Genomic DNA, 26,488 nt, shown 5'->3' on the forward strand with positions numbered 1-26,488 from the left:
CTGATGTTTTTACAGTTAAGTATTGTTTTATCCTCAGGGCTTCCAGAAATATTTGGAAGATTTTGATCCATATTCAATGGTAAGGAGATAATTCAAATACATTTCACTGTTTAATATGAAATACACTGGAAAAAACACATCCTTGATTTTGAGGGCTGGGAGGGGGTAAGATTCTTGCTTGTTGGTTTGCTGGGGCTTGTGTATTTGTCTTTTCCAGTAATGTTGAAAAGTAACTTTCTTACAGAAAAAGATGATCTGATCTTCCTCCAGCACTACTTTGGAGGAGGAGGAGATCTCTTTTCTCCCATAAACTGCATCGATCAGCCTAATTTTTTTGTACTTCTAAGTTGGAAATGACTAATCATTGTATCTTTTAATAGTTTACCCCAGAGCAGATCATGGGAAAAGATGTACGGCTATTACGAATTAAAAAGGTAAATACTGTATTATTTGGTTGATACTTAAAGGTTTTGTGTAAGCATTTAATGTACAGTCCCATTTTCTGGGAAGAAGGAAAGATTAAGGTCCTGTTGATAGCAAAAATTAACAGCCCATTTCTGAACTAAAATTCTTTCATAATAGGAAGGATCACTAGACCTTGCAGTTGAGGGAGGAATTGATTCTCCAATTGGAAAGGTAGTCGTGTCTGCCATCTATGAGGGTGGTGCTGCAGACAAACATGGTGAGTAACAATGGGGAGTTTGAATGCTGCTGCAAAGTGGCTCTTTGCACTGGGTGAAAGTTGTTGGCTGACTTCATAGCTCTGCCGATTACTGAGGAGCACACTTAGCTTGTCCAAGGCAGTTGAGTCTTGTCTTGGCACTGAGGGCAGCTCAGAGAGAGGCTCATGTTCTGAAGGCTACTGCTTAAATTACATAATTATGTAAACTTTGTAAATAGTGTTTAAGAAGAAATGCTCACTGCTGTTGTATTTTTATCATAACAGAATTTTCAATAATGTGGCCTGAAAAGGTACAGCTATTCTCTTAATAAAGACCCCTTGTTTTTCAGTTTTTTATATATATTTTTTTATTTTATTTTTTTTTTAATTACACCTGATTCTCTGGGGTATTCTATTAATTAAGGAATGCTGAGTGTGGCCTCCATTGTTTCCTAATTTCCAAGCAATGATATTTGTAGTACTTCCATGTGCAAAGCTATTACTAGATCATGGCTACACTACACTGCTTAGTTTTGTTCTTAATGCTACTTTCAAGAGTAACTTGTTTTGTAAGACACCTGGCTTTGCTCCCGAAATCCCACTAAAGGCCAGAGCCTTCTTAGCTCTCCAGGAGGCACAAGAACGTGCATACCAACACATCCAAAGGTTGCTTCTGGTGGCTGGTATCTCTCATCCTTTCCTTGAGAACCCTGATGATGACCAGGTAGACAGACAGGACAATATCTCCTTACATTGTTTCTGCTGACCTTGTCCTAACCTGCACACTGTTCAGGTCACTCTTGCTGTGAAAACATCTCAGCCGCTTGATCTCTCAAGTATTCTGTTTCTCTTTGACTCTTGACCATTGTGGGCTCTCTCATAGCTAAAGCCGTCCCCTTACCATCTGTCTTTTCCCCTTTGAATCCAGTCCCAGTTAGCTGATTGTGCTTCAGTCCAGATTAGCAAGTCAAAATCAGTTCTAAAGACTAAATGTTACACATGCTTTTGCAAACTAATCATAGTCCTGCCAACCCTTGACAAATAGCACTTACACCTTCAAGTATTTAAGTAATGCTGCCATTTTCATAGTAGTAACAGCCTACAGTCAACCACAATTTGTAAGCTGTAGTAGATGGATTACCCAGAAAGGCAAACTCCTACTATGGAAAATCTTACTGATCTAGTTTCTTACTGGTCATGATCAATAAGAGATTAGTGTGTTTTCTCCATGCCAAAAAAGTCCTTTTGCCTGTAGCAAACTTTCTTGTCTGTGTCAATTTTTAGTGGAAGCCTTCATGTGTGAAAAGTGAAGACACTTTCCATTATGCTCAATACTGCATAAATATGGGACAGAAAAGACTCGCATGTATGTATACAATATTGGTCTTTTCTCCAGGAGGCATAGTGAAAGGGGATGAAATACTAGCTGTAAATGGCAAGATATTAATTGACAGCAAGCTGGCAGAAGCACAGGCAACTTTAGCAAAAGCTTGGAACATGGGTGGGGTAAGTAACCTGGAATACTTGCTCATTCTGCCTACGACACTCGTGAGATATACTTTTCTTTCATGACATTGTCACATCAACACAAATAAGGCTGCAAACATCACGAGTAATAGGTATGCCATGTGTCACCAAAGTGAGCTGAAATCTGCCGAAGATATTGGTATATGGCATCTCTGAAAACCACACTTGTAATTGACTGTGAAAGTTCACAGCATTTAGCCACATGTCAAGATAGGTATTTAAACACATTACATTCTGAGTGTTTATAACACATTTATCTGTAGAATCTCTCTTTGATATTGAAAATTATTTGCAAGCTGATTGGAATTTTATGATAATATCTTATCTTTGATTTCTTAATGTGCAAGTAATGCTGTACTTCAGCTACAGTGTTTTCTCAGCAAGAACTGTATTAATTGCTAAGATGACCAAATACAGGATGGCTCTTAGAATAATTACTTCTAAGTTTGTTGGAAGATCAGTAGATTCTTCTTTAATTTCAGGATACAAATCAAACAGCTCAATCTTGAAATGATGTTCCTATAGAAGTCTTTAACAGATATCTTCCTGCTGCTCCCTGTGGTTTTCCAGCAACAGATTGCCTTCCTGATTCTCTGTCTGATACTCCGTGATCTGCTAACCACATCTAAAAGCAGTATTTAGCAGCACATATTTGCCTGTGCCTTTCTTTTTCAGGACTGGATTGACTTGGTCATTGCAGCATCGCCTCCAAAAGAATATGATGATGAAATGTAAGTGCATAAGCTTGCTTTCTCAGAGGATTAAAAAGCGAGTAACAATAGTTTATATATTTTGCTTTTTTTTTAATCAGGCATTTTTCAAGTATTTCCTTACTGTGGACTGCATAACCTTCTGCATCACATGGTTGCTAGTTTGATAGTTAGAAGTAGCTATAGGTATCATACATTACAGCAGTGGTTCCCAGACTTTTCAAAATTGTGATTCTCAGAATTGGTTGTGCATGACTACACACTCATACTTTTGGATTAAACTTTGAGGATTTGGGGGGGTTCTTTCTTTTTTTAAATTATTATTATTTTAATTTTTTTAGAAATTTCTTACTTCAATCTGGATCATTTATTGTAGCCCCAGGGATCATAGTCTGGGGAAACAAATGTCCATAAATGTTCTTCCTCACAACCAGCTATTTAATTTTGTTTTGTGGTGTTGTTTTTGGTTCGTTTTTTGGTTTGTTTTTAGTTATATTGCAGGTACTATCCTTGTCTAAGGCAACCTAAGTGTAAAATTTTCAAAAGAGCTAATTGATTTGGGTGTCTTGGCAATTTGTGACATTTAGAGAGTCCTTTTTTAAAGATAATCAGCATAGGCGTGAAACAGAAGAATCCATGGCTTAAAGTGTGATAGAGGTATCAAGTTGATACAATTTGCTTTATTTTGTATAAAGAGTTTCAAAAGTAAGACTGATATTTTCTAGATTGACTATAGGAAAAGATTTGAAGATATCTTTACTTTCATGTAAAATGGCAGAGGAAAGTTTTGTAGTCACTGTTAACACAGACACTTGTTCTATGTAGAATAGCAGAGTGTTAGTTGCTGTAAATCAATATAGTTTTATTGGCTAACAACAACTGAAAATTGCTGTAAAACTGTGTTTAAACTGACAAGCAAGGAATAACTGTCACTGTTATTTTTGTTTTCATATCCTATGTATTTAGCCCTACTATTTCCTCATCAGCAGTCAGTCCCAACACACACAGAAAGGTTTTTGAAGGCAGTGCACCCGTGTACAGACAAGGGTATCTCCTGCAGCTGTAGCCACTGCAGTGTTCCCTCATGGTGAATAGCCAGACCTGGGTTAACATGACTGTCCATTGTGAGGCTGCGTTATTTTGTCAGCATGTGCCTGCCTGTGCGTTGCATGCCATGCTTGCTTTTGTTCCTGGCATGCTGAAGTGTTCTTTGGGCTTTTGCCATGCCTCTCCTGTTAAAATATTAGTATTTCGTTTCTACTTCATAATGTCCCCCAGAGGTCCTATGTAGATTTGGGTTATCATCTGCCAGACTACAAAATAAATAGGCACTGCCTAAAGAAGTAGGATTAATCCTTTTTTTTTTTTTTCCTTATCTGTGGACCACTGCTGTGGCTTTGTGAATTCATAAATACATAAGCAACTACAAATTACTTCCCTGTAAGGCTTGTCCAAAGAACAAGTTTCCATTTGTATTGTAAGACAGTGTGCCTGAGAACAAGTATGACTTTCATTTTCACTGAAGTTTGCCTGTGTTCATTTGTCGCTATGCAATGGGTTAATCCTGAAATTATCCTTGTGTCACAAACTTAGTTTACTGTGTATAGTTTATCTATAATTACTCTAAGTACACACACAGATCTGTAGAAGAACTGAGGTAAAATTTCTAGTTGCATGTGGGTATTTGTGGTTTTCTCAGTTATTACAATACAAGTTACAGTGAGTCAGCTGAGATCTAGTTATATAAAACTGTGCTTACCAGAAAGATTAAATGTTGCACTACAGGTAATAGCATGTGTTTCATGATGTCTGTCTTTTTTTTGCTGCAGGACATTTTTTTAAAGAAGACTACACTGCAGAAATGAAGCCCTTCCCCTGCTGAAACCTGCTGCTCTGTAAATTAATAGGAGATAACTAACCACATGAAATGCATCTTTATTTTAAAGAAATATGAACAATCAGACCTGTAAATTGAACTAGAGACTTCAGATTCTTCAGGTAATTTGAGTAACATCAAAACATTCTGTAGACATGCAGCAAGAAGTTTTTTCGCTGAGAAGGACTGCCAGTGAGCAGTTTGGTCTGTGAGAACTTGGTCTATTTTTTGCTGCTTTGGGGCGCCTAATTTTGAAAATTATCTTCCAGTTTTCCTGGAAATAGACACCAAAGAGACAAACGAAGATAGAACACAGATGTCTGTTCCCACATGCAACACTTGTGATTACACGTTCACAGGCCAGTTTGGGTGCAAAAAGATTTATATTTTTACTCCATACATAGTGATTTTCCATGGAGAAATGGGAATCTATATAGGTAACTTCTGTTCTCACTCATATTCTTGTAGCTTGCTTAATGCCCATTTCTGTTGCTCAGTTATGAGTTGTTGTGAATATAAAAAGCCTGACAATGGAAGAACCTGTAATACCAGGAGTGCTAGCATTGTAAGGAATTATTTTAGTGATGCTTATATGGTATAAAGAATCTTTTCTACCAGCAAAATAAATAGCTAGCAAGTAGTCCAGATAAAAACATTATCTGTAGTGACAGTTATACTACCAAGTATTTGTCTTGGTGGCAAATATTGCTCCCTCGTATAGTCATGGGTGGAAAATTTGGGTGTGATTCACAGCCTACAGTTATGTACTTTGTTCTCAGTGAGGCTCTATACGTGACTAAACTCTGCAGGAAAGTCACCAAGTGTAACATTTGGCTCTTGGTGACTATGTGTCTCCTGTTTAAATTCCTCAAGACCATCAAATCTATACTAACCTGACTTTAAGTATGGTTACAGTTGTAGACTTAGTAATTTCTTTCTATTATGAAGATATCTCTTTAGAAGTGTCATTGTTTCCCTTCCTTCTTTCCCTGTGTTTGCCAGTTTGTATTATGTTTTTCATATTGTGTTTAGATTTTTCTTACCTGGACTAATGAAAGCTAGTTTTTGTGGTTCTTTGGCATGTGAAATTCCCACTGAAGTCTTGCCTTTTCAAGGTTTGGAAACCCTCCCTTCTGTAACACAGAAAAATAACAATTACGTTCCTGAGAACTCTGTACTTATATGGAGATGATTAATTACACTGACTTTCTTCATTTGAAGTATTGTTCCAGTATGCCAATTAATGTGTCTGTTAGGATACACATGAGAATGTTTAAAATTTTAACTCTTACAACTAATCCAGAAATAAAATTGCATTTGCCAAATGGAAGAAGTCGTTTCATCTTTGTCTCTGGGTTTGTACATCATAGTAGTAGTTAATCTGCTAAAGAACACAGATTTCCAAGTTGATCTTTAATAACAGACCCATTTGCAACAGAATGCCGCCCTTTGGAATTCAAAAGAAAATTCACTCTGCACAGCAGGGAGTTACTTGGCTGAGCTGCAGTAATCTTTTACTGAGATTTTATGGGCAAATCTGGTCGTTTGATAATTGGCAAGCCATGGAGTGCAGCTGCTCCAGTTTATTTTGCTTGTGAGGTCTTTGGGTGCATCTACCCAGAGCTGTAGTCTTCCTAAATGACGGACTAATCCAAATCCATCAAGATGAGCACCAGAGGGAAAATCACCACAGAATGTATGTACTCCTGCTGCTCTGGTTCCTTGGTGCCTACATACTGCAACCATCTGGACTGTATGACAATGCAGAGAGATGAGTGGTGCTATCGAATGTTCTCTTAAGGGATGCTCTGATGCCATGTACCAGCAGATAGAGAGCCACAGCAATACACCAGTAATGAACTTCAGCCTTGCAATTAGTGCTCAGTTGTGCTAATTACTCTCTCAGTGCACTAAGAAACAATGCAGAAAACTTGAAGGTTAGATATTTGAAATATTTTTATTGATACCATTTTTTCAGAGACAAAAGGAGCACAGAAGACTGAGCTGGGAGATCTGTGGGAGTACCAACAGTTGTGTTGCAGCCTTGTTTCTCAGTCACAAAACTTGCTTTCTTCCGCCCATCTACCACGTTAACTCGATTTGTTTGGATACAGCTTAACATGCATGAGAGGCAGTTGAGGAAATAGTTACTGCTCATTACTTCATGTATGTAAGAAAGTGTTACTTTTGTGTGTTTAACCTGTGTTAGGATGGCAAAGTAAGCAATGTAAGGAGGTGGTGGTAGAAAATAAGAGGCAAACACTTCTGAAATATTACCATTTTCTTAAGCTATTAGTCAAGTAATTTTTTACTTTATTTCCGACTTTTGGTGCCCTGGGGCTGGATCCCATCTTTCACTTGTCAGCTAGTTCAACAAATTGGAGAACGCTCCAGGAAAATAAAGAGTTTTCAAGCAACTTTGCTCTCCGTTTCTTTGGGGTATGTGTGAGCAGAATGTGCCAGATGTAAACCAGTTAAACAGGCACCCATTTGAGTTGCTACTGCATTGTTTTCTGGTGGCTGTAATAGTCACTATGTGTGCCCATGCCTCACCTCTGTCCAATCAAGCCAGCTGTGAAAGATAACAGTAGGGTAAATAGGACTTTCTCTCTTCTTTTTTTTCTAGCCAGTGCATAGTTTCCTTTGGGAATATGGAAACTCTGACCTGACACACAATGCAGGAAGAAGTCCAAGTACTTCACCAACTGTATCATGAATGCTTCAAACTGCTTTTAACATAAGATGGGGTTTTGTTTTTCATTCTCTGTAATCTCAGAGGGAATATGTCTACTTTCTCAGAGCTGTTTGTTTGGTTAAGACCACCACTATCTTTCTCTATGGGATAATAACCCAGAGGAAGAGTTTCTCAGAACTGTTAACAATCATTCTTATTCTCTCAGGAATTTCTTGGCCGTGTTAGTTGCAGCGTTGTCTTCTGCATACCCTCGCAGTTGCTGAACTGGAGCATGAATTACATTAGAGACTTGCGACTTTCACATCTGCTCCGTGAGCCTCTGCGTGCCTGTGTGCAGGCAAAAAAATGTGAAGCCTTATGGATCAGAACCATGGCATGCATTGCAGGGTAGGAAATACCCTTGTGTATTACTCATATGAATATTAGTATTTAGAAGTCTTTGATCTATTTATTACTGCCATTCTACCACTTTAAGAACCCATAATTTAGTCATTAGCGTGTGACCATGGCATCTTTTAAAACTTGCACATACTTTTCAAATAAGTTGATTTTTAAAATGCTCTATTCCTAAAGAAATGTGTATACATAAAGGAGGGGTGTATATGTTTATGCACACCAATAAGATTTTTTAAAATCAATTTAATTTCAGCATCACACATGTACAAATAATCTCAGCACTTCACAAGTGCTGAACCACTTAATATAAGTTTTTATAAACCCTCTTCCCTTAAAAAACAGGACTGCAAACCATGGTTTCGTGTCAAAGGATGTCTGTCTGGTTATAAGGAGCTTGGAATGCTGCAGCTGGTACATGTTTTCTGTATGCTTTAGCTGTATGTTGACTTCGATAAAGCAGGATCAGACTTGGGGTAGCTGCTGTGAATTCTTAGCCACCTCTCACCAAAGAAATGTCCCCCTCGGATCTGTACTGACATGAGCAAACTCTGTCACCTTTACACCATGTAAGGAAGTGAAGCCAGCATCTTACCTGTAAGAAGTTGACCTTTAGGATTATAAATCAGACGGACTTAAAATCCCTTATTATGAATTTACAATAAACTAATAAGTGTTTGATCCTAGTGTTTTTCTGCCCATTTTATCTTTAACCATTGTTCTTGTTCTCAGGGATTTTCTGTGTGTTGTGGTGGTTTTGTTTTGTTTTCTGACCTTCAGAAATTTCTGGAGCATTCTCCAAAATTTCCTTTTTGCAGGCTTAATTCTGAGGAGGTGCCAGGTGGGCTGCTCACAAGTCATGCAAAGCATTTTCATGGAGATTGATTAGGATGCTTTCTTTACTTCTTCCTAAGGAAGGCAAGAAAGTTTTCCACTGCTGGAATACTAGGGGCCTCTGCTGGAATACCTCTTCTCCATTACTAGATCTGCATTTGCTGCATTAGTGGAGGAAACATAATACAGCTCTTTGGTGAGGCTCGGGTCTATCTATATTTACAACAAGGTTACTTGCGCTATTTTTGATCTTCACTGAAAGCATCTAAGATGAAAGAGGAAGTGGAGATAGATGTAGGGAAAGCAATCAGTAAGATTTCTGTTTTCTAGAAAGGAACTTTCTGAAATTTGAAGTATGTTCAGCTTTAAGAGGATCATGGATTACAGGTAAGAAAAAAGATGCTCTCTGGACTGTGATGTTGGATGTTTATGATAATGTCCAGTGAAGGTGCTAAACTGTTTGTGTAACAACCACTGAAAGGAAGTTTTAAGGAGTTAGTTTCAAACAAGTACCTTGCAGACTGGCAGCTCTTGGGTACTTAAGTCTGCATGGCTGATGTTCATCTCGGACTGTTTGTCTACATGGAAAAATGTGGAGTCTGATGTACAGCAGATAGCTGCTTCATCCAGTATCATAAAACCTGCTGCATTATTAGCAATAGATATCCCTTACCCATTTAAAAGGTAATTGTGCTTCATAGATAACTTACCACTTGTAAGGGTATCCATAGACTAGAACAAGCAAGGCTGTGATACAGCAAAGTAGTTAATTAAGTACATGCTTGAAGTTAAGCCTGTGAGCCAGTCCTATTGACACAGGCTGGATTCAATAACACTGCTTAGGCTTAAGCACTTTGCTGGATAGGGGCCTGAAGTAAAAATCTGAAGGCAAAGGATGCCTTGGCCCTGGAGATGCTCATTATGGAAAGCTGCTAATACTGAGGTTCTAGTATTCATGTGAATTTCAGTTCCTCTTCATTTTCTCAAATAATTTTTAAATGTTATTCCTCCTGCCAGCCCCCTCTGCCAGTTTTTTTGGCTTGTCCTCCTCTTATCCTTTCTCACCATTTCTCTTCCAGACATCAGTAGAGCTCATTAGCCTTCAATAGCTGTAACAGAGCTTGTTTATATGGTGCTTAGAGTTTGAGAGAGAGAGACTGAGATCCTCCCAACATAAACTGAAAAAGATAGTTTTTTAGACAGCTTTTTTGAGGACAAGGATTTTTCTAAACAATAGGGAAGTGAGAGGGAAAGTGGCTAACAGGTATTTATGTAAACCGCCCACCCCTTCCCCCCACAAAGAAAAAAGTTTCTAATTACTTAGTCTCTGAGTTGTTGTCTCCCCTCTGTCTTTCCCCTAAGCAGTTCTGGATGCTTTAGCAAGAGGATGACTGAGACCCCACGTTCATACTGGCAGCAGCTTGAGGCTTTTGAGAACCACTTAACAGAGTGTAAATAAGACTAGATGGAAAACATCCAATTAGAAACACTGGGTGCAAAATTAAGCTTTGATTAAAATCTTCTTATAAGTATTTCCTTTACAGAGTGAAATAGCTTGTCAGGGTTATCCTTTGAGTAGATTATGATTTTTCAAGTAACAATGGTTTGGGTTTTTTTGTTACCCTCCGTTCTCCTAGCATAAAACCTGTAATTTTCAGAAGAGAGAGACCCAAGAATACTTTTTTGGTCAGCGGCAATTCCAACAGAAAGGAAGGACAGCAAGAAAGAGACAGAAGAAGAGATATATGTTTCTGTTTTGATTATTCAGAAGGAATCATGATGAAGCAGATCTTTGAAGTGTCAGCCTGGTAGGACAGAAGAAGTTGTAAACGGTTCCTTACTGAAAATCAGGCAGCTCCATCATAGTGACATGCATAACAAGGATCAAAAACTGAAGAGTTCTCCAAGCTGGGTGAGAGAATTCCAGTCCAGAGCAATCATTTGGAATAGCCATTCCTACAGAGATTGTAGCTGGTTGAAAGAACAGTAGAAACTGAGATGACTTCATTGTGCTCCACAGTCCAGGTTGTTTTTTTCTCCACTCAGGACAGCAGCTTCTCCATTACTCCCACACATCCGAGTGTGCAAATTTTCTATTTTCAAATAAATCAGCACTATTACAAAAAAGTCAGTGCATAGGGCATGCTGTGGTCTAGAAAACATGGAATTTTTCAAGGCAACGAAGTCCAGATTGGGAGGACAACAGAAACAGTCTGTTTTCCAACCAACATAAAAATTTCTCAGCAGTGATTTCCGAGTTTTTTTGAGGGTTTCTTTTGTTGTTTTTTGGTTGGTTGGTTGGTTTGGATTTTTTTAAACGATGCCAATATTCACATTTCTATTCCTCTAGCCAGACAAATAGATTCAGAGACACTTTTTTTTTTCTGTTGTGTCATTGAAAGGCTTCATGTGTTACACACCTTCTCAATTATAAAAGAACCGGTATTGCCTTTTCTAATAGTGTATTTAAACCCATATGTACGTGAACAGATACATTTAAAATACCATACTAAATAGATGGAGAAAAGTGCCTAGATTTATAAATGACACAAAGGGACATAATGCTTACTTTACACTAGGACAATGCAAGTGACTTTTATACAAGGCATGTCACCATTTTCCTAGAAAGCAGATTACATCCAAGGATTAAATCCAAGCTAGACTTTATTATCAATGTAGTCTCTTAATCATGGGGCAATGACCAGTCAGCTGCATTCCCAATAGTGGGAGACAGCAGAGTTTTTATCTAATCCTAGCACGATCCATTCTTTATCTTACAGTATCTTGAGCCTTTATTGACCGAAATACAAGTAAATAGGGAAATGGCTAGTGCTCTTTTATGATGTGGTGAAAGAATAGGCAGTTAAGCATTTGTTCAAGAAGCCATGGCCAGTTTCAGGATTGGGAATATGTAGAAAGTATTCCTACTTTTTCTGCCCAGCTACGCTGAGCATATGCTGAGGATGTATCTCTGCCATGTGTGAGAAAATCATCACTCATCAGTGCTTTCCAGCTGGATGTGGTGGTTCTTGTCTCCACTGCATTGCTGTTAGGCTGGGGATGAAAAACAGACAGGAGATGATTGTACATGCAAAACTTCCGTGGCTGAGCCTCAGCACATGACATCCCCATTCACATTTGGACTGCTAAAATGCAGACATGCAGAAAGCTTCCACTAGCTCGTATTGCCTTCTTATCACAGAACACAAAATATAGCCTGCGGAAAGCATTTTGAGACAGGTTACCTACAAACATGGGAAAAAGAGAGAATCAGGAATAATTCCTTATGGGAAGGAAGATAAGTGTCTGGGAATTGTGCCGCTGCATAGGTGGTTCTGATACATTCACTTGTGTTTGTGCCTGCATATGGCTGCCCAGGTGCCTGCTGAGAAGTACCTGAGACTGTATTGCAACATCAGGTTCTTACCAATGAGGCCCTGCAAACTACTTCCTACAAACTCTACAAACTAATTCCTGTCAAGTAAGGCATTTCTCTTTGCTATGTTTTATGAACTGGTCACATAGGTTATTTATTCTAAAAAAATACAAAACCAAACACAATGTTAATTCGTGCTATTTGTCAGTTCTCATTATATCCTCAGTGTGATTTTCTAGCTCTATCAGTCACAACTGTGTGCAACTCTGAAGGTCTTTTACAGTTTTAGCAAACTGCAAATTGACCACTGTGCTCACAAGTCACAGTTGTTTTCTTAACTAATACCATAGAGTGAAACAGTGGAATGTACAGTGTTGTAAAAAGAAAACATTTGACTATGAGAAAATAGGTTATTTTTTTCCAGAAAATCTTCTACAACAAAAGAGTAGAGCTTCTCTTTTATGAAGAGATGTACAATACAAAGCATTTGCTTTAGCATAGTATTACCAGCAGTTAGCAAAAATTTAGTACATCTGCGGAAGTTAAGAGTTACTTTTGAAGGAAAAGGAATTATTCTGTTTATAACCAGTCAAACTCCCCCCACAACTTTTCCAACCTTTTTTTCTTAAACCAGAACATTTAATTTGGATTTTTTAAAGTTAGAACACGAATTTTCATATTTAGACACGAAAGATTTCTACCAATATCTCATACTTAACTGAGAGCAGTTCTTGTAGAGAGATCTACAGCTGCTTTACATCCTGCAGCCAAGTGGATACCTAGAGTTGTTTGCTGCTGTTTGTATAATAATAGTGCACTTAAGTGAACAGGTCTTAAACACAGTCCCACCTCTAAATCTTCTTTTTTTTTTTTTTCCCAATAAATTTCACAGAGAACACAATCCTACATAGGAATAAGATTAGCTATACTATTTTATTTTAAATGCTGCTGGAAATTAATCTATTATTAGTCTATTATCTTCACTATTTTCAACTAATTCTCTGCCACATCAAGTTGAGGGGGATGCTGTAGCTGTACAAAGCTCTTGTTACCTATTATTCACTCTTAAAAATGGCAAAATGTTATTGTCATTAAAACTACCTTGAATATGCACTGCTCCCACCCACCTCTTATTTCAGCCACTTAAGGAATGCCTAGTTGTAAGAGTGGAGTTCCACATTTCAGGGTAGGATCATTCCCTAAGGCAGGTCCTCCGTGTTCTTCACAGGGTGGAGGACCTGTGGCATTACCTTGAACAGCGGAGCTTTGTTAGGCATTAACAAGAGACTGCACCTGCCTGACTCCTCAGCTATTTGTTGATCAGGGATGGTGGCCTCACCCCTCTCAGTGAAGCCGGTTTTCTGTACGCTAACTTGTACTAACACTGCTATGGTGTTAGGTGCTGGATAGTTGCTTTTGCTCCTATTTAGGATTTTCCCTTTTCTGATTAGCCAAAAATACTAACTTAATGTGACCCAAACTTACAAATAGTTTTAGCCCCCTTCATGTTGCATTTTTTGCCCGGTTTCAGTTGTTGCATTTTTGTTGGTTGTTTTTTGGTGGTTATTTGTTTGTTTTAAATAGCACACACTGGTTTGACAGTTTGGTATTCAGTTTGCCTTATTTATCCTTATTACAAATCTGTAGGCAGGAACTGTGGACAAAATATTAAATAAAATAAATTCTCCTGCTACAGAGGGCAAAGAGTAGTACCCAATTTAATTACTGCAAAGAGTTGTGAAGCTCCCTTTTTTCTCCCTTTACAAAAGGTACTTGATTCTTCCTAAATACTGGCAGTATGAAGAATTCCTATGCAGGGCAGAGGGCTTCTGGCTGAAGGCTGAGGCTGTGAACCATTCACCATAAGTAAGGACATTCAGGATTTACTGCTGCCAGGTAACCATGTCACAGGCTACACTTAATTCTATGCAAAGCTTCTGTGTCTATGAATGTAGGTGCAGCGCTTTGCCGTACACAAACAAAACTGTTCTACTCCAAGAGGTGACGAGCTTCAGGTTAAAATTGTCATGGAAAAATGCAAAACCATAAGAAAAAAAATAATTCCCACTGGCTAGGAGTTCAGTAACTAAACAGAAAGTAAATTAATTTTCTTTATATTTTATATGAGTATTGATTGTTGTAATTCCCCAGAGCCTCTGAAAATCCTTAATGTAGTCTGCATGTGGGCTGAACTCAAGAGTCCTCAAATAGGCTTTGACAATTAATTAGTTCCATGATAAACCACAACAGGGAATAAACAGTCTTGGCTATGTAGGACCACGCTTTTTCATGCATACTCATGATTTATTTTTTTAAACAAATCCACATTTTTTTTTATTGTTTTGTTTTAAGAACTAGAGCAAATGCCACATTGCAATCTGAAACAGAAGAAAAATCTGTAGTGCAAGACCTCATTAAACTTCAACACCCATTTTCTTTTTGTTATTTTTTTGTATAATTTTGACGGATAGTGGCACAAGCAAAATACATTCCAAATCCAAGCCTGAACTGATACCTTTTAGTTTCTCTCTAATTGTTTTGTCGATTTTACCCACTGGATAATTTGAGGATAGCCTGGAACAATTCCCAGGTGGTGAATAAACAAATCAACTAACTACCACTCTCTAATGTGCCTGAACAGAAGCCCATTTTCTATTCTGAAAAGGAAAGATCGTAACTTCATTTTGTTTCTGATAATCTTTAACAATCAATTCAAATCTTAGTTTTCAGTCTAGTTCCTGCTTTTCAGAATTGTTCCTGGAAAGGCCAGTGACTTCTAGTGCTGTTATCTTTTCGAAATTAATGCTGGTTATGTGTTTATTTGGTGTGTGTGATTCTTGTAGTATAAACAGGCAGAACAATCTTTTCTATACAAGGCGAGGATCATAAAGGCACTTAACTTAATCAGTAACTAAAATAACATTTCCTGAAGAATACCACCCTGGAGCCAGCACGCGAGTTGTTTATTGGCATGGGTTAGTCCACGGCACTCAACTTATTCTCCTGAGAAAACACAACACTTGTACTACAAGTACTACACAGGGAGTACTCAAAATATTAACCATTTAAATGCTGGAAAACAAGCTAAGGTGCAATGTGATCAGTCAGATCATGCAGAGATTGTAAGAGTACATCTATATACAAGGTTAGTCAGGAGCGAATAGAAAGTTGGTTTAGGCGTGATTTTTCAAAAATTACTGCTGCTTTGCTTGCTTCAGCATTTCTCAGCTCAACTTAAAAGATTTTGAAGTGTTGAGCACCAACCAAGCTAACTGAAGCTGGGGTAATTCATTAATTTCCAATATGTTTATAAGATGAATCAGAGCTGTAGGTGAAGTAAGTGGACAGGTAAGAGGAAAAGCAAACTTTTTCCTGAAAGGCTGCCTCTTCTTTCAGGATGAGAAGGGGATGCCCAGAGGAGAGAGACCTGATGAGTGAGACAATAACACCTCTGCCGAGTGAGGGCAAGGTGAGAGTGGAGGAAAGCACTGTCCCTGGAGAATGTTGTCCTCGGTGGTGGTTTTCTCAGTCATGGGTAAAGAAGAATGGCATTCTATGGAGACCAAGTGGAGGAAAGAATCTGCTTACTCTTAAGTTCTTCCTTTATTTTTAATGAGAGCAAACAATTAAAAATTCTTAGGGTTTATTTAGAGAAAAACAGCTATTTCTGTGAACCTCTGCACTATCATGCTTATTGTACTATTTTTTAATAGTACCTTAGACAATTTTTACAAATAAATTTAATTTGCTTTGTCAAATTGTATCTTATGTGAAATAATAGAATGGAGTTATTTGTTCCACAAGAATAAAATAACAGTTTTCTCTGGAGGTGATTTTACCCATTTTTTTTCCTCTCAACTTTTCCCAATGTGTGCTTGAAAGGGATCGCTAGTTTCTTCCCATTCACATAAACTACTTTTCCTTCCTACCTGTAAGAGTAGAATTTAATAGGAAGCAAAAGCCAAAGATTGGTGCATCTTGTTTAGCAAATTCTGAATCACAATAAGGATTTGCTCTATTTTTTTTCTGATTAAGGTTTCCTCCTGATACTTAGTCTCATTAATGACTTTAAAATACCCAGGAAAGTGAAATTTCCCTGCTTGATGCCTGAACTGATGTGCCTAACTAAATAATTTTAAATATGGGCTGTAACTGTTCAGAACTTCCAAACATTTATTTTTATTTTATATCTGCTTCTAGGTACAAACAAAAGCAATAACTTGCAGAGTGATCTATAGTAGCAAAACATAATTTTTAGGGATAGACCACTTCCACTACATAGCACTGTTGAGAAAGGTCAGTGCAAAACCGAAGGGCAGGAAGAGGAGCAGGAAACAAATTATGAAGGTAGGGGGAAAAAAAGGAAACTTCCACTTAAATGTATATTCTTATCTGTTAAAAACAACTATCGGGTTTTAAATGAAGTGTCAATACTTTGCTGCAAATACCAAAACCCAGCTGCATCCTGTAGATGAACTCAAATTCCAAGGCAAGCATAAGAAGTTATTTTTCCTTGAATTAAAAATTTTGCCATTGTCTGTCTGGAATTCAATTTCAAATAGTCAAGGTTCTTCCAAAATATTTCCAGTCACCTATTGAATGTGCTGGTGGCTGCCAGAGTCTAACTTGATTTCTCATTTCTAATAGATGTGCTGAAAAAATGAAGTACAAAAGTGACCTCTTGTGATACAGAAATAGTCCAAAAAGAATGAGGGAAGCAAGATCTAACAGGACTTTGGTGAAAAATTAGGTTGCATTTGCAAGACGCAGATAAATATAGCTGTTTACCTGTTGGTTTCATATTGTTCCTTTGTCTTTTCTGTACTTTGAGAAGTAATTCTGTTCTCATAAAGCTTCACGTGCTTCAAATGCAGCTTTGAGGCGAAAAAACTATTCCTCTGTGACCTGCTCCAAGGCCCACTGGGCTAGCAAGAATAGTCTGGGTAGGTAGATTCAGTCCTTTGACACCACAGGCAGTCACATCTAAGCTTTTCAGGAAAGAATTAAACTTGTGTCTTAGAATTACTTTGTGAAATCACAGAATAGCTCTTTCACCATTTTTGAGTGAAAAAAGAAAAGGTAATTTGATACTTGATTAAACAAAATCAGTATTAGTCCAAATTCAGCATTCTTGATCTCATTGTTACAGCAGGGATAGAACTGTGGCATCGTTACTGGAAGTGTGAGCTATTTAAAGAGTTTGTGTGTGTGTGCTTATTGCTAGGAATGCTCATCTTACCAATTTCAGTTTACCAAATGTTTTGATTTCTGTCAGTGTGGGTTTTTTCAGTATTTCATTAAGTAGTTAATTGTAATCCAAGACTCTACCCCATTTAATCCATCACCTTTCTGTTCAGGTTGCCAACACATTTCTGACTCAACTTTAGCTCTGTGATGTCTACGTATCTGTTGTAGGACCTGAGCTGGAACTATTAATTCCAAATCACCACATGAATTATGTAATTGTGGCTGCATTTGAAAACCATTGAAAAGATAAATTTCAAATTCCAAACTATGGAGTCTCCTGGTGTTTTGTTGTTTGAGAAATACGGTTTTTGAAATATTGTGATTGCTACCTGGTAGTTAAGGAAGATAGTCTCAAGGTTCAGAGACCATGCAGAGGCAGGGGATGTGAGCTCTGTTCCCGGATTCCCTTGGAGACTTCAGTAAACCTCAGTTTCTGTGTTTAGTTCTCCAACCACAGGGAAGATGATGATGAGTCCTTCCTCAGATTTTACCCCATGATTTCATACTGTCAAGAATTCTTTGCTGCTCTTTGTTCATCTGTAACACAGAGCCCTTGTGTTACTTGGGGCCTCAGGAAATACTATAATATAAATGCTTTTAAAATTATCTGCATGTAAACTGCACATACTGTTTATTTAATAACTTTGGATAACAGAGATGAGCTTAACCAGAAGCTCAGATTAATGCTGGGTTCTGTCCAAAACTTAAAATAATTATAATCTTTCCAGTGTGGGTTTAATTTTAACATTTGAAAATACATATATACAGTATTTGGCTTGGGGTTTGTCTTTTAATTTGTTATTCTTAACCACACAGTTCTAGCCCCAATAGACCCTATATAGGAAATAGGATGTTGCATAAAGAGAATTGCATTTTCTTTCCTCCTGTCTGACAGCTAGATCAATAAAAGCAGCATGACAAAAGTAACTTTCAGGTCTACTAGGGGAGGTGTCCGTCCCAGAGACTGAATGCTCTCTGTTATCTTGAGCATCCATAGCTTTATCATTAAAGGAAAAACAAGGAAATTTTTCATTTGTGAGGCCATTTCCTTTAGAGGCATTTAGCCAACTTGTAGCTTTTGCATCTTGAAGACTTAAGCCTAGATATGTGGGCATTATTTGTTTCAATTTCTGTTGTAGGATGTGGCAAGTTGTATTAAAACTCAGCTAAGCAATGGGTAAGACTGGGAATGAAAGGAGCTCTAAGGTAAAGGATTTGGTTATGAATCTTAATGTTGAGTATTTCATGACTACCTAACAGAGATATTTGAATCTCAGGCTTTAACTCAACCTGTGCTTGGGAGTGTAAGCCAGGTGCAGGCTTGTGATGCACATCATGTTTTCCTTTCCAGTATTTTCCCCCAGCATGGAGGTACTTGATTAGAGGTTTTGTTTGGCTTTGGCTCAGCTAAGCTTAACTTCTACTTGAGACAAAAAGGTCTGAAAAGTTTGATTTATGATTATTTTGGTATACATAAAATTGCCTAGGGAGTGATGCAAAACCCACTGACATTAATGGTCTGATTCCCACAGACTGCAGTAGTCTTGGGGAGAGGGGAGGGAGGCGACGAGGAAGACTTAAACTCATTTTAGGGGCAAAAATCGGTAAAGCACGAATGTAACGGCTGTTTAGGACATGATGTTGAAGCCTCCTTTGAGGACAGGATAGAGCTGTATAAAAGATTTAATCTAATAATATCCTCATCATAATAGAGGAAAAAAGCACAAAGCTATCAAGGTTAAATATATACTTCCTGTAGGCTATAGTTCCTGTGGCATCGCTAATTTTGGCGGCTTTTATTTAATGTTCTGTCTTATTAACGATGCAAAAACCGCTGAATTACTGAGCCCCAGGAAACCTGGAACACTGTTTAACGTTGCTGCAAGTTAACTGCGGGCTGTCACTGTGCTTCGCACTGGTCTCGAGTCATGTCGGGAAGGGGCTGCATGTTTCCCCAGTCCCGGACCCCATCTCCACCGGACGCCCCCTGACCCTCTCGGGGGGCCCCTCGGACGCCAACGCCGGGCAGCGGGCGCTTGGGGTTTCACCTTCCCCGGCTTTCGCTCCTCATCCCGCCCGGCCCGGGCGTCGGTGCGGGGCGGAGCGCGGGGCGGGGCCGCCCGCAGGGGCAGCGCCGGGGCCGGTCCGCGGCCGCTCGCCGGCAGGTGCGGGCAGAGGCGCCCCCGCGGCCGCGCAGCCCGCGCCGGCTCCGCCTGGATGTGCGCGGAGGAGGCGCCCGGCTGCGCGCAGGGTCCCGCTATGGCCCTGGCTTTCTGCGGCGATGAGGGCAACTCCACCGCCTACAACGTGGACCACGGCGTGCTCAACAACGGCTGCTTCGTGGACGCGCTCAACGTGGTGCCCCACGTCTTTCTGCTCTTTATCACCTTCCCCATTCTCTTCATCGGTGAGTGCCTGCTGGGCTCTCTTGCCCTGCCCGCTTTTCTCCTGCACACCCCCCGCGCGTCGCCTTGCCGTGTTTCCCCCGCCTTGCTTTGTCTTGCCGTGGGTTTCCCTCCCCCGCTTTGCCGTGTCGCAGAATGTCGTGTCGCCCTCCCGCTTTCCTGGCCTGGCCGTGCTCTGTCTCCCCTGGCCTGGCCTTGCCTTGCAGCCGTGCGGGGAGGCGGGGGGTGCGCAGGCTGTTCGGCCGCGGTGCAAGCTCCGGGATGCTCCGGTGACCGCCCCTGCCCGGGCTGCCGCCCGCACCGCCCGCGCTCCGGGCGCCTGTCCGCTCCTGGCAGCAGTGCCCGTTTCTTGCTGTCGGGGCTTTCTGAGGGGGAGCAGCCGGCGGGGCTCCCCGCAGGTGAAACCCCCTTGCACAGGGGATGGCTGGATGCTGGAGGAGACTGCGGGATTTGCCTGCAGGTTTCGACTAGCAGCGCGGGAAGCAAAAATAAATGTGCTATTAAAAACCACAAAACCTGGCAAGTAAGTCTTAGGATCTCAAATACTTCCTGCAGTTACTGAGCAGTTACAGCAGCCGGGCAGCCCTCCTCATTACTGGTAACGACTAGGAGGGCTGCCCGGCTGCTGTAACTTTTGTCATATCTGCAGCGGGTATTATTTGATAACGTAAAACTGGGGTTACCAGTAGGTGGCCCGGTGGTTCAATACATGTGGCTGTCACTGCTTTGAGTTCCATTCTCCGTACCCTGGTCTGTCCTCCAGATAGCCGTGGCAGGAGCTGTGGGATTTAACACTCACTTAGGCTGATCATAAAAGGTCCGGGGCTGAAATAACAGTACAAGTGTTAAAACGGGGTCAGCTGAAGAACTGCCATGGGTAATCTGTGCTTGCCTGGCTTTTCTCAGTATTGCTAATTTTCATCTAGGTCAAGAGAGTGAGTCACTTTTAAAGAAAAAAAAAGTGAGACAGAGTGTAAATTATTTAATTAAATGCACTGAAGAAATAATTATGTATGTATTACAGCGTTTGAGCGTATTTGTCAAAATGTTCGTTTAAACTGGTAATATATTTGAAAAAATGTTTAACGCATGTAATTACTTGACAGTAAGTTGGTAAAAGTATAGGAAGGCTGTGTTGTGTCTGCATTGTTGATATTATTCCACATGAATTGAAGCAATGAGAACACACTTCTGATACATGCAGGTTTAACAACACAGTTGTGTTAACTTTAGTATGCTAGTTTGCTACATACATAGTTTTTTATATATATATGTAGGAGCTTTGTGGGTCACTCTTGTTGTTAAGAAAGCTCTCTATGATTTTATTTTCCTGTTTAGGATGGGGAAGTCAGAGTTCCAAAGTACATATACATCATAGCACGTGGCTTCATTTTCCTGGCCACAATTTACGTTGGATACTGACTTTTATCCTCTTGTTTGTGCTGGTGTGTGAAATTGCAGAGGGCATAGTGTCCGATGGGTAAGTGGATGTCTACGTTCTCTTGATAACACTGAGCATTTTCAAGGTTCCAGGGTAGATATTTTCTCTCCATCTAAACTCTCATCAAGATCATATTCCTTGTTTTAAACGTGTAATCTGTATTCTTGGTGATTAACCTACCGACCTCGTATCAGAAATTCCACAGACCTTGCCAAGTTATGTACGCATGCAAAGCTGACCTTAATAGTTTTTTAGTTCAGCTTAATGACGCTATCTTTCCAAAGAGTAATCATAGATAGATCCTAACAATTCAAGCAGATGGTGACATTTTCGTTATATGTTTTATGTCCAAGGACCCAGTCACACAGTCTGTACTTGGGCAGGACTCCCCAGTGCACGGTAGCTCACGCCATTCTCCCGCAAACTGACTTCTGTTCATCCTAATAAAAGGAGCGAATCTGCTGGCCTTATCTCACACCCCATAGAGTTTTTTGCAATGTTTGTGTAGTACATCTGATCTGTCATCTTGAGCAGAGCAACTCACGTTATATAAGCATGATCCATTGTTTGTTATTCCACTTAAGATGTCTTTATACAGTAATCAGTAGGGAAAAATTATTCCAAGTGAAACAAGTACTAGAGGAGAGTTGTTTGTTATGAAAAAAACTAATGTTGCGTAACAATGACTATGATCATCTTCCTCCAAAGAAAGGTCTGATTTTCATAACTGTTATGAATTTGCAACCCAAGATTTATAAAGTTGAAGATCATCATTAAATAAAGCAAAACCTCTCCATTTAGCCATCTATAGAGTAACTATCCACCAACCACTGTGAAAGGCACTGCAGTATTCTGCTGTAGAAGTTGATTTCATTGTTATTATGATAACTTTTCTTAAACTTATATAAATAGGATGTTTCTTGGTGCCAGTTTTTTCAAAAATAATTTTTTCTCATACTTATTCAGAGTTATCAGAGTGTGGGATGCTCAGAGCAAAATCTCCTGCTTTGAGTTCTTGGTTTTATTTTGCTCTTTAGCAATCCCTCTCATCATGTTTATTTGCTGTTTAACTTGACTCAGAATGCTGTTGTTAAGTAATAAGTGTCACCTGATGAGAATGGAAGCTCCTAGCTCTACTGGGGGAGTGCCAACCCACAGTCGTGCCTCCCAAGCACTCAGCAGGCTAGTGAGTGCTCCAGTGAATAAAGCAGATTTTGAGACTCATCAGGTTTATAAGACCAAGATGGATCGTGTTTGCAAGTCCTTTTGACAGCAATTGGGAGCCAAAGCCTTTGACTCTTCAACAGTAGATGCAGCCTGTTGGAGATATGGTTATATAGGGGAATTCTAGCAGCTTCTTTCTGTGAAATAAATAAATTTTTAAAAACCTCCCACTCCTGCAGTGTTACCTACTGAATCTTGGGCTGCCTGGAGAAATCTATTCCTGTTGCTTGTTTTTACTTGCTAAGAATTCAGCCCTGATGTGCAAAAAACCCTGGCATTGCTAGGAATTCAGAGACTGGAGAATCTTTTCTCATTTTGCTGCGTACACGCACAACTCATTGTCAAGAGGAGTTAAGTGTTTATGACATGGGCTGTCAGCACGGGTCCAGCCAGCTCTGCAGAGTTCACCACCATGGCTGTGTGAGGGAGGGCTTAACTTTCTGAGTGCAGATGCAGGGAAGTTGTCCTACTGAGCTCCTGCGGCTCCGTCGAACATTTGGGGAGTTCTGCTCTCAGACTTGTGATGTCCTGTGATGATCTGCAGCTCCCTGGCAGCATGGACCCTTTCTTCAAAGTACACAAAGGTAGCTTTTGCTGCAGCAAGAACAAATCCAGAAATGCTAATTTATTTTCCATGAGGCTTAGAGGACAAGGTGTGAATTTCCCTGAGTGTTTGTGTCCTGAAAACTTCCTCTTGGTGCCTCTTCTGCTGGAGTTGGTTGAAAGACAGAGGAAATTGTACCTCTTGATAGCACAGGACACTTAATTACGTTTGTGAAAGAAGGAAAGAAAGAAAAGAGACGGAGGAGAAGATGGCGAGTAGGAGGACAGAGGGTGGAAAGCATGATTCTGCCCACCTCTGCACAAACCAGCAACACTACCCAACAATTCCCATATTCCCAAAGGGTGCAGTTGACTGGACCCCTCTGCTGCTACCTGAAGCAAAGCATCAGGAGAGTTTTGCTTTATAGGACAAAACTTAAGGGTGTACGATTCCGTTGTAGGTTTTGTTCGTTGGCCTGCAGTCACAGGAAACCAAACTCACTAAAGTCATTTCCATGCTTGGTGCTGTTCCTTCTCCCAAACTGGAAAAAGAAACTGAAATGCTTCCACAAAGTGTTTCTGTAGAAAATCTTAAACTGTGCTATCAGTTGGTCTTATCTACATATTTTGATGGACAGCTCCCAAACTGGTTTAGCTTAAATTAAATTTTCTCATTTTGGAGCTGGGCTGCTTACCCTAATTTAAACAACATTCCAGTTGATTTCAGTAGGAAATAGGAGTGCACACATTTCATTTTCAGCACAGGGGGGGAATTTGAAATCCAACTATGTGATTTAGGAGCATAAATCCGATTGAAAATTGGAGAGCTTTACATCTGTAACTCATTCTAGAAAATCCTAGATCAGGATTTGGTACAGAATACAATTAATAAATTAAAAGGGAAATATTTAAATACTTAAGAGGGTTTGGTTTTAATAATTAATTATAATAATTTTATTTTCATGTTTGCTTTTTTCTTTTTAAGGGTTTCAGAATCGCGCCATTTACACCTGTACATGCCGGCTGGGATGGCATTCTTGGCGGCCATCACATCAGTTGTCTATTACCATAATATCGAAACATCCAATTTCCCGAAGTTGTTAATTGGTACGTCTCACAACGTAGATGACTTGGAAGTGTGACTGTGGTGCAGTGTGTCTGTGCATTCTATGACGGGTCATTGCAGTCTTGGTGGCAGCTACACCTATATTCTGGTCTGCTAGTTGCCATTACCAGACTCAGTTCTTAGTTTTCCTGAAACAGGTAATTGTTTTCAATGCTTTTAACTTCTGTTAGTATTCTCTACAGTGTTCTTGGAGATCCAATGGGCCAAAGTCTTCTCTAGGAAAAAACTGGATTTGTGGGAGAGGTAGCACATCAAATTCTTAACTGTAAAAGCTATACAAATCCCCTTGCTTGTCAGCGTGTTGCATTTAAGCATGATGTGAGACTGAAGCCATCTTCATCTGTGTTGTCTACTGAAATGTGCAGGGAGTCCAAGGAAACGACTGACATCACTGACATGCGTTATGTTCCTGGATACATTACTTTGCCTACGTGTTTTTCCTTCCTGTTCCTAAAACTCCCTTTGTAAACTGCTTTCCTTTTGAATGGAAAATTATACCTATAAGAACTACTTAGTATACTGTGTATTTTCTGCAAGGTTCTAAATGAACCATAGCTAGCTGTAGAAAATCCATTACTGCTGACAGCTATGCAGTTTGTGATGTGGTCTCTGCTGTTTAAGTAGAAGGCAGACTGTGGATGTCCACATGTTTAGCTATCCTGTTAGCTGCTCATTCTTTGGTGGTCCTGGGTCATCAAATTGTGTCTGAGCTGTTTTTCTGTATTAACGGATCCTGCTAAGGTTTGTCTTGTGTCCCTTTAGCTCTGTGTATCGAACTTCTGTTCTAGTTTTTGTCAGGTGGTAAAAAGTCAGTAACAACCAGATTTGAGAAAGCTTTTAAATATTGAAGATTATTTTGAACTGCATGTTGTAGTAAGTAAGGGTCCTCTTCTGCAGACGGAGCCTGTAACTCCTGTAAAAACAAAACAAACAAAAATCAATTAGTCTTCAAAAACTTCAGATTTCTATCTAGGCTTTACAATCTTTGCCTTATTTGGGGCTACTTTTCTTCTTGTACCCTCCTTTCTTGTCTTTTATAACTATGTGGGCTCATTTATTTACTTTTTTAATAAGTCAACACAGCCTTCTCACAGGACTAGATGTTACATCTCAGGAAAGTATTGCTAGCCTGTTACAATCACCTGCAGAAAGCAAGCAGTGGTTTTCTTGTGTGTGTGGTGCATTTTGGTTTGGGGTTTTTTTGTTGTTGTTTTGTTTTATGTGGGGGTTTTGAATTTCCAAAGAATTTCCAAGGAATAGTGTCCTTTAGAAAATCTAATCCTAATAGCTAATTCTTAAGCAAGGAGAAAATCATAATACCACAGTCTTTCTCACCTAGTTGGTCTGATTTGAATTTTATTCCAAAGTCTTCACAAGCTGATAGTCTTTGATTCTTATTTTATTTTTGACTTTGTTTTTCCTTTTATTGTCCTGTATTTGTGAGAGAACCTAAGAAAGACATTTCTGGAAGTCTTCATTCTTGACTGCCCAAATTTATTGTTATCTAACTGTGAGGATTGTCATCTTTCAATATTAATTGCAACTACTCTGTATTGGCATCTGGGTCTAGGCAATAATATCTTTATGCAAATCAGCCCAGTATGAGACAGTTAAATTACATCTATGCTCAGCTATCAATCACATGAGCGCAGTGCAGCCGTGAAGCAACTTTCTTTTAGAGTCTAATACAAAATGAGGTAAATGGGAACCATGAGGAAAAGCTTAAGTTGTGATGAAATTTTGCTTAGTGTATGAGAAAGAGGGGTTTTGTTGGAAGCTGAAAGAGGGCTCTTTGTTGGTAAAATGTTGTAGAGGAGATCTAATAGTATACACAGAGTTAAGTCAATGACCTTATATGGCACCTGCTGCTTCTGAGCATCACTGAAGTTCCACCTACCTGCAGGGCATTGTCTGCCTCAGCTGCAGGATCAATGCCTAGACTTGCAAAGAGTTGGTAGCCTCATGAAGTGAAGGCTAACACAGCCTTACCCAAAATTTGCCAAATCCAGTCAGGAAAATCTCATTGATGCAAGTACAGAAGACCTTTAAAGGCCTATTCATTAATTCTGGACAGGATAAAACTTTCCAATCCTGTGAAACTTTGAGTTGTTTTCTTTTTTTAAGATCTTTTTCACTCAGTACCTTAAAGAAACCAAGTCCATTTGTAGCTCTTCATAAACAAGCAAGAGGCAGATACCGTAACAGACCTGGGGATTAGCACGTTCCCTTGGGGTATGCAAGACAAGGACACAAAATTCCTGCACTAATCCTGCCACTCAGCTTTATGCCCAGGCTGCTGGCTATTTTGAAGTAGTCATATCTTATTTAACACACACACAAAAAAAAAGTTGATGAGGTTTGGAATAGATATTCTTTGCAGATAATGATTGAGTCTAGGGTCCAAGTTGGGTGTCCAGACTATTGGTACTT

The 26,488-nt window shown here is 39.6% G+C and overlaps 2 protein-coding genes and 1 long non-coding RNA gene across 11 annotated transcripts in view; all 3 read left to right on the top strand.

Annotated features, from left to right (window-relative positions):
* USH1C (USH1 protein network component harmonin) overlaps nucleotides 1-6,104 on the top strand; it is a 49,040-nt gene extending 42,936 nt beyond the window's left edge. For 3 of the 5 annotated variants that reach the window (XM_065065261.1, XM_065065262.1, XM_065065265.1), the window contains 7 exons: nucleotides 38-79; nucleotides 381-434; nucleotides 583-682; nucleotides 2,058-2,167; nucleotides 2,864-2,919; nucleotides 3,865-3,985; nucleotides 4,728-6,104. In XM_065065261.1, the coding sequence (XP_064921333.1) occupies nucleotides 38-79; nucleotides 381-434; nucleotides 583-682; nucleotides 2,058-2,167; nucleotides 2,864-2,919; nucleotides 3,865-3,964 (462 nt within the window). In that variant the 3' untranslated portion in view covers nucleotides 3,965-3,985; nucleotides 4,728-6,104. The remainder of the gene's footprint in view (nucleotides 1-37; nucleotides 80-380; nucleotides 435-582; nucleotides 683-2,057; nucleotides 2,168-2,863; nucleotides 2,920-3,864; nucleotides 3,986-4,727) is intronic. The other 2 variants (XM_013369876.3, XM_065065264.1) reach the window with 1 other exon arrangement.
* A 6,761-nt stretch (nucleotides 6,105-12,865) lies between these two features.
* LOC110365108 (uncharacterized) lies at nucleotides 12,866-15,543 on the top strand. The gene is made up of 2 exons (XR_002424330.2): nucleotides 12,866-13,968; nucleotides 15,469-15,543. It is a non-coding gene; the product is annotated as an uncharacterized LOC110365108 (long non-coding RNA).
* A 3,900-nt stretch (nucleotides 15,544-19,443) lies between these two features.
* ABCC8 (ATP binding cassette subfamily C member 8) overlaps nucleotides 19,444-26,488 on the top strand; it is a 79,619-nt gene continuing 72,574 nt past the window's right edge. Inside the window, exons 1-3 of one of the 5 annotated variants that reach the window (XR_010473268.1) lie at nucleotides 19,444-19,726; nucleotides 21,063-21,204; nucleotides 23,918-24,039. Coding sequence is in view for 3 of the 5 variants with exons in the window: in XM_065066101.1 (XP_064922173.1) it covers nucleotides 19,537-19,726; nucleotides 21,063-21,204; nucleotides 23,918-24,039 (454 nt within the window). In the remaining 2 variants the exon portion in view is untranslated. Of the gene's footprint in view, nucleotides 19,727-20,582; nucleotides 20,602-21,062; nucleotides 21,205-23,917; nucleotides 24,040-26,488 lie in introns of those variants that run through there. The other 4 variants (XM_065066101.1, XR_010473267.1, XM_065066099.1 and 1 more) reach the window with 4 other exon arrangements.

The sequence above is a fragment of the Columba livia genome, chromosome 5, assembly GCF_036013475.1.
Source record: "Columba livia isolate bColLiv1 breed racing homer chromosome 5, bColLiv1.pat.W.v2, whole genome shotgun sequence".
NCBI classification, from domain to species: domain Eukaryota; kingdom Metazoa; phylum Chordata; class Aves; order Columbiformes; family Columbidae; genus Columba; species Columba livia.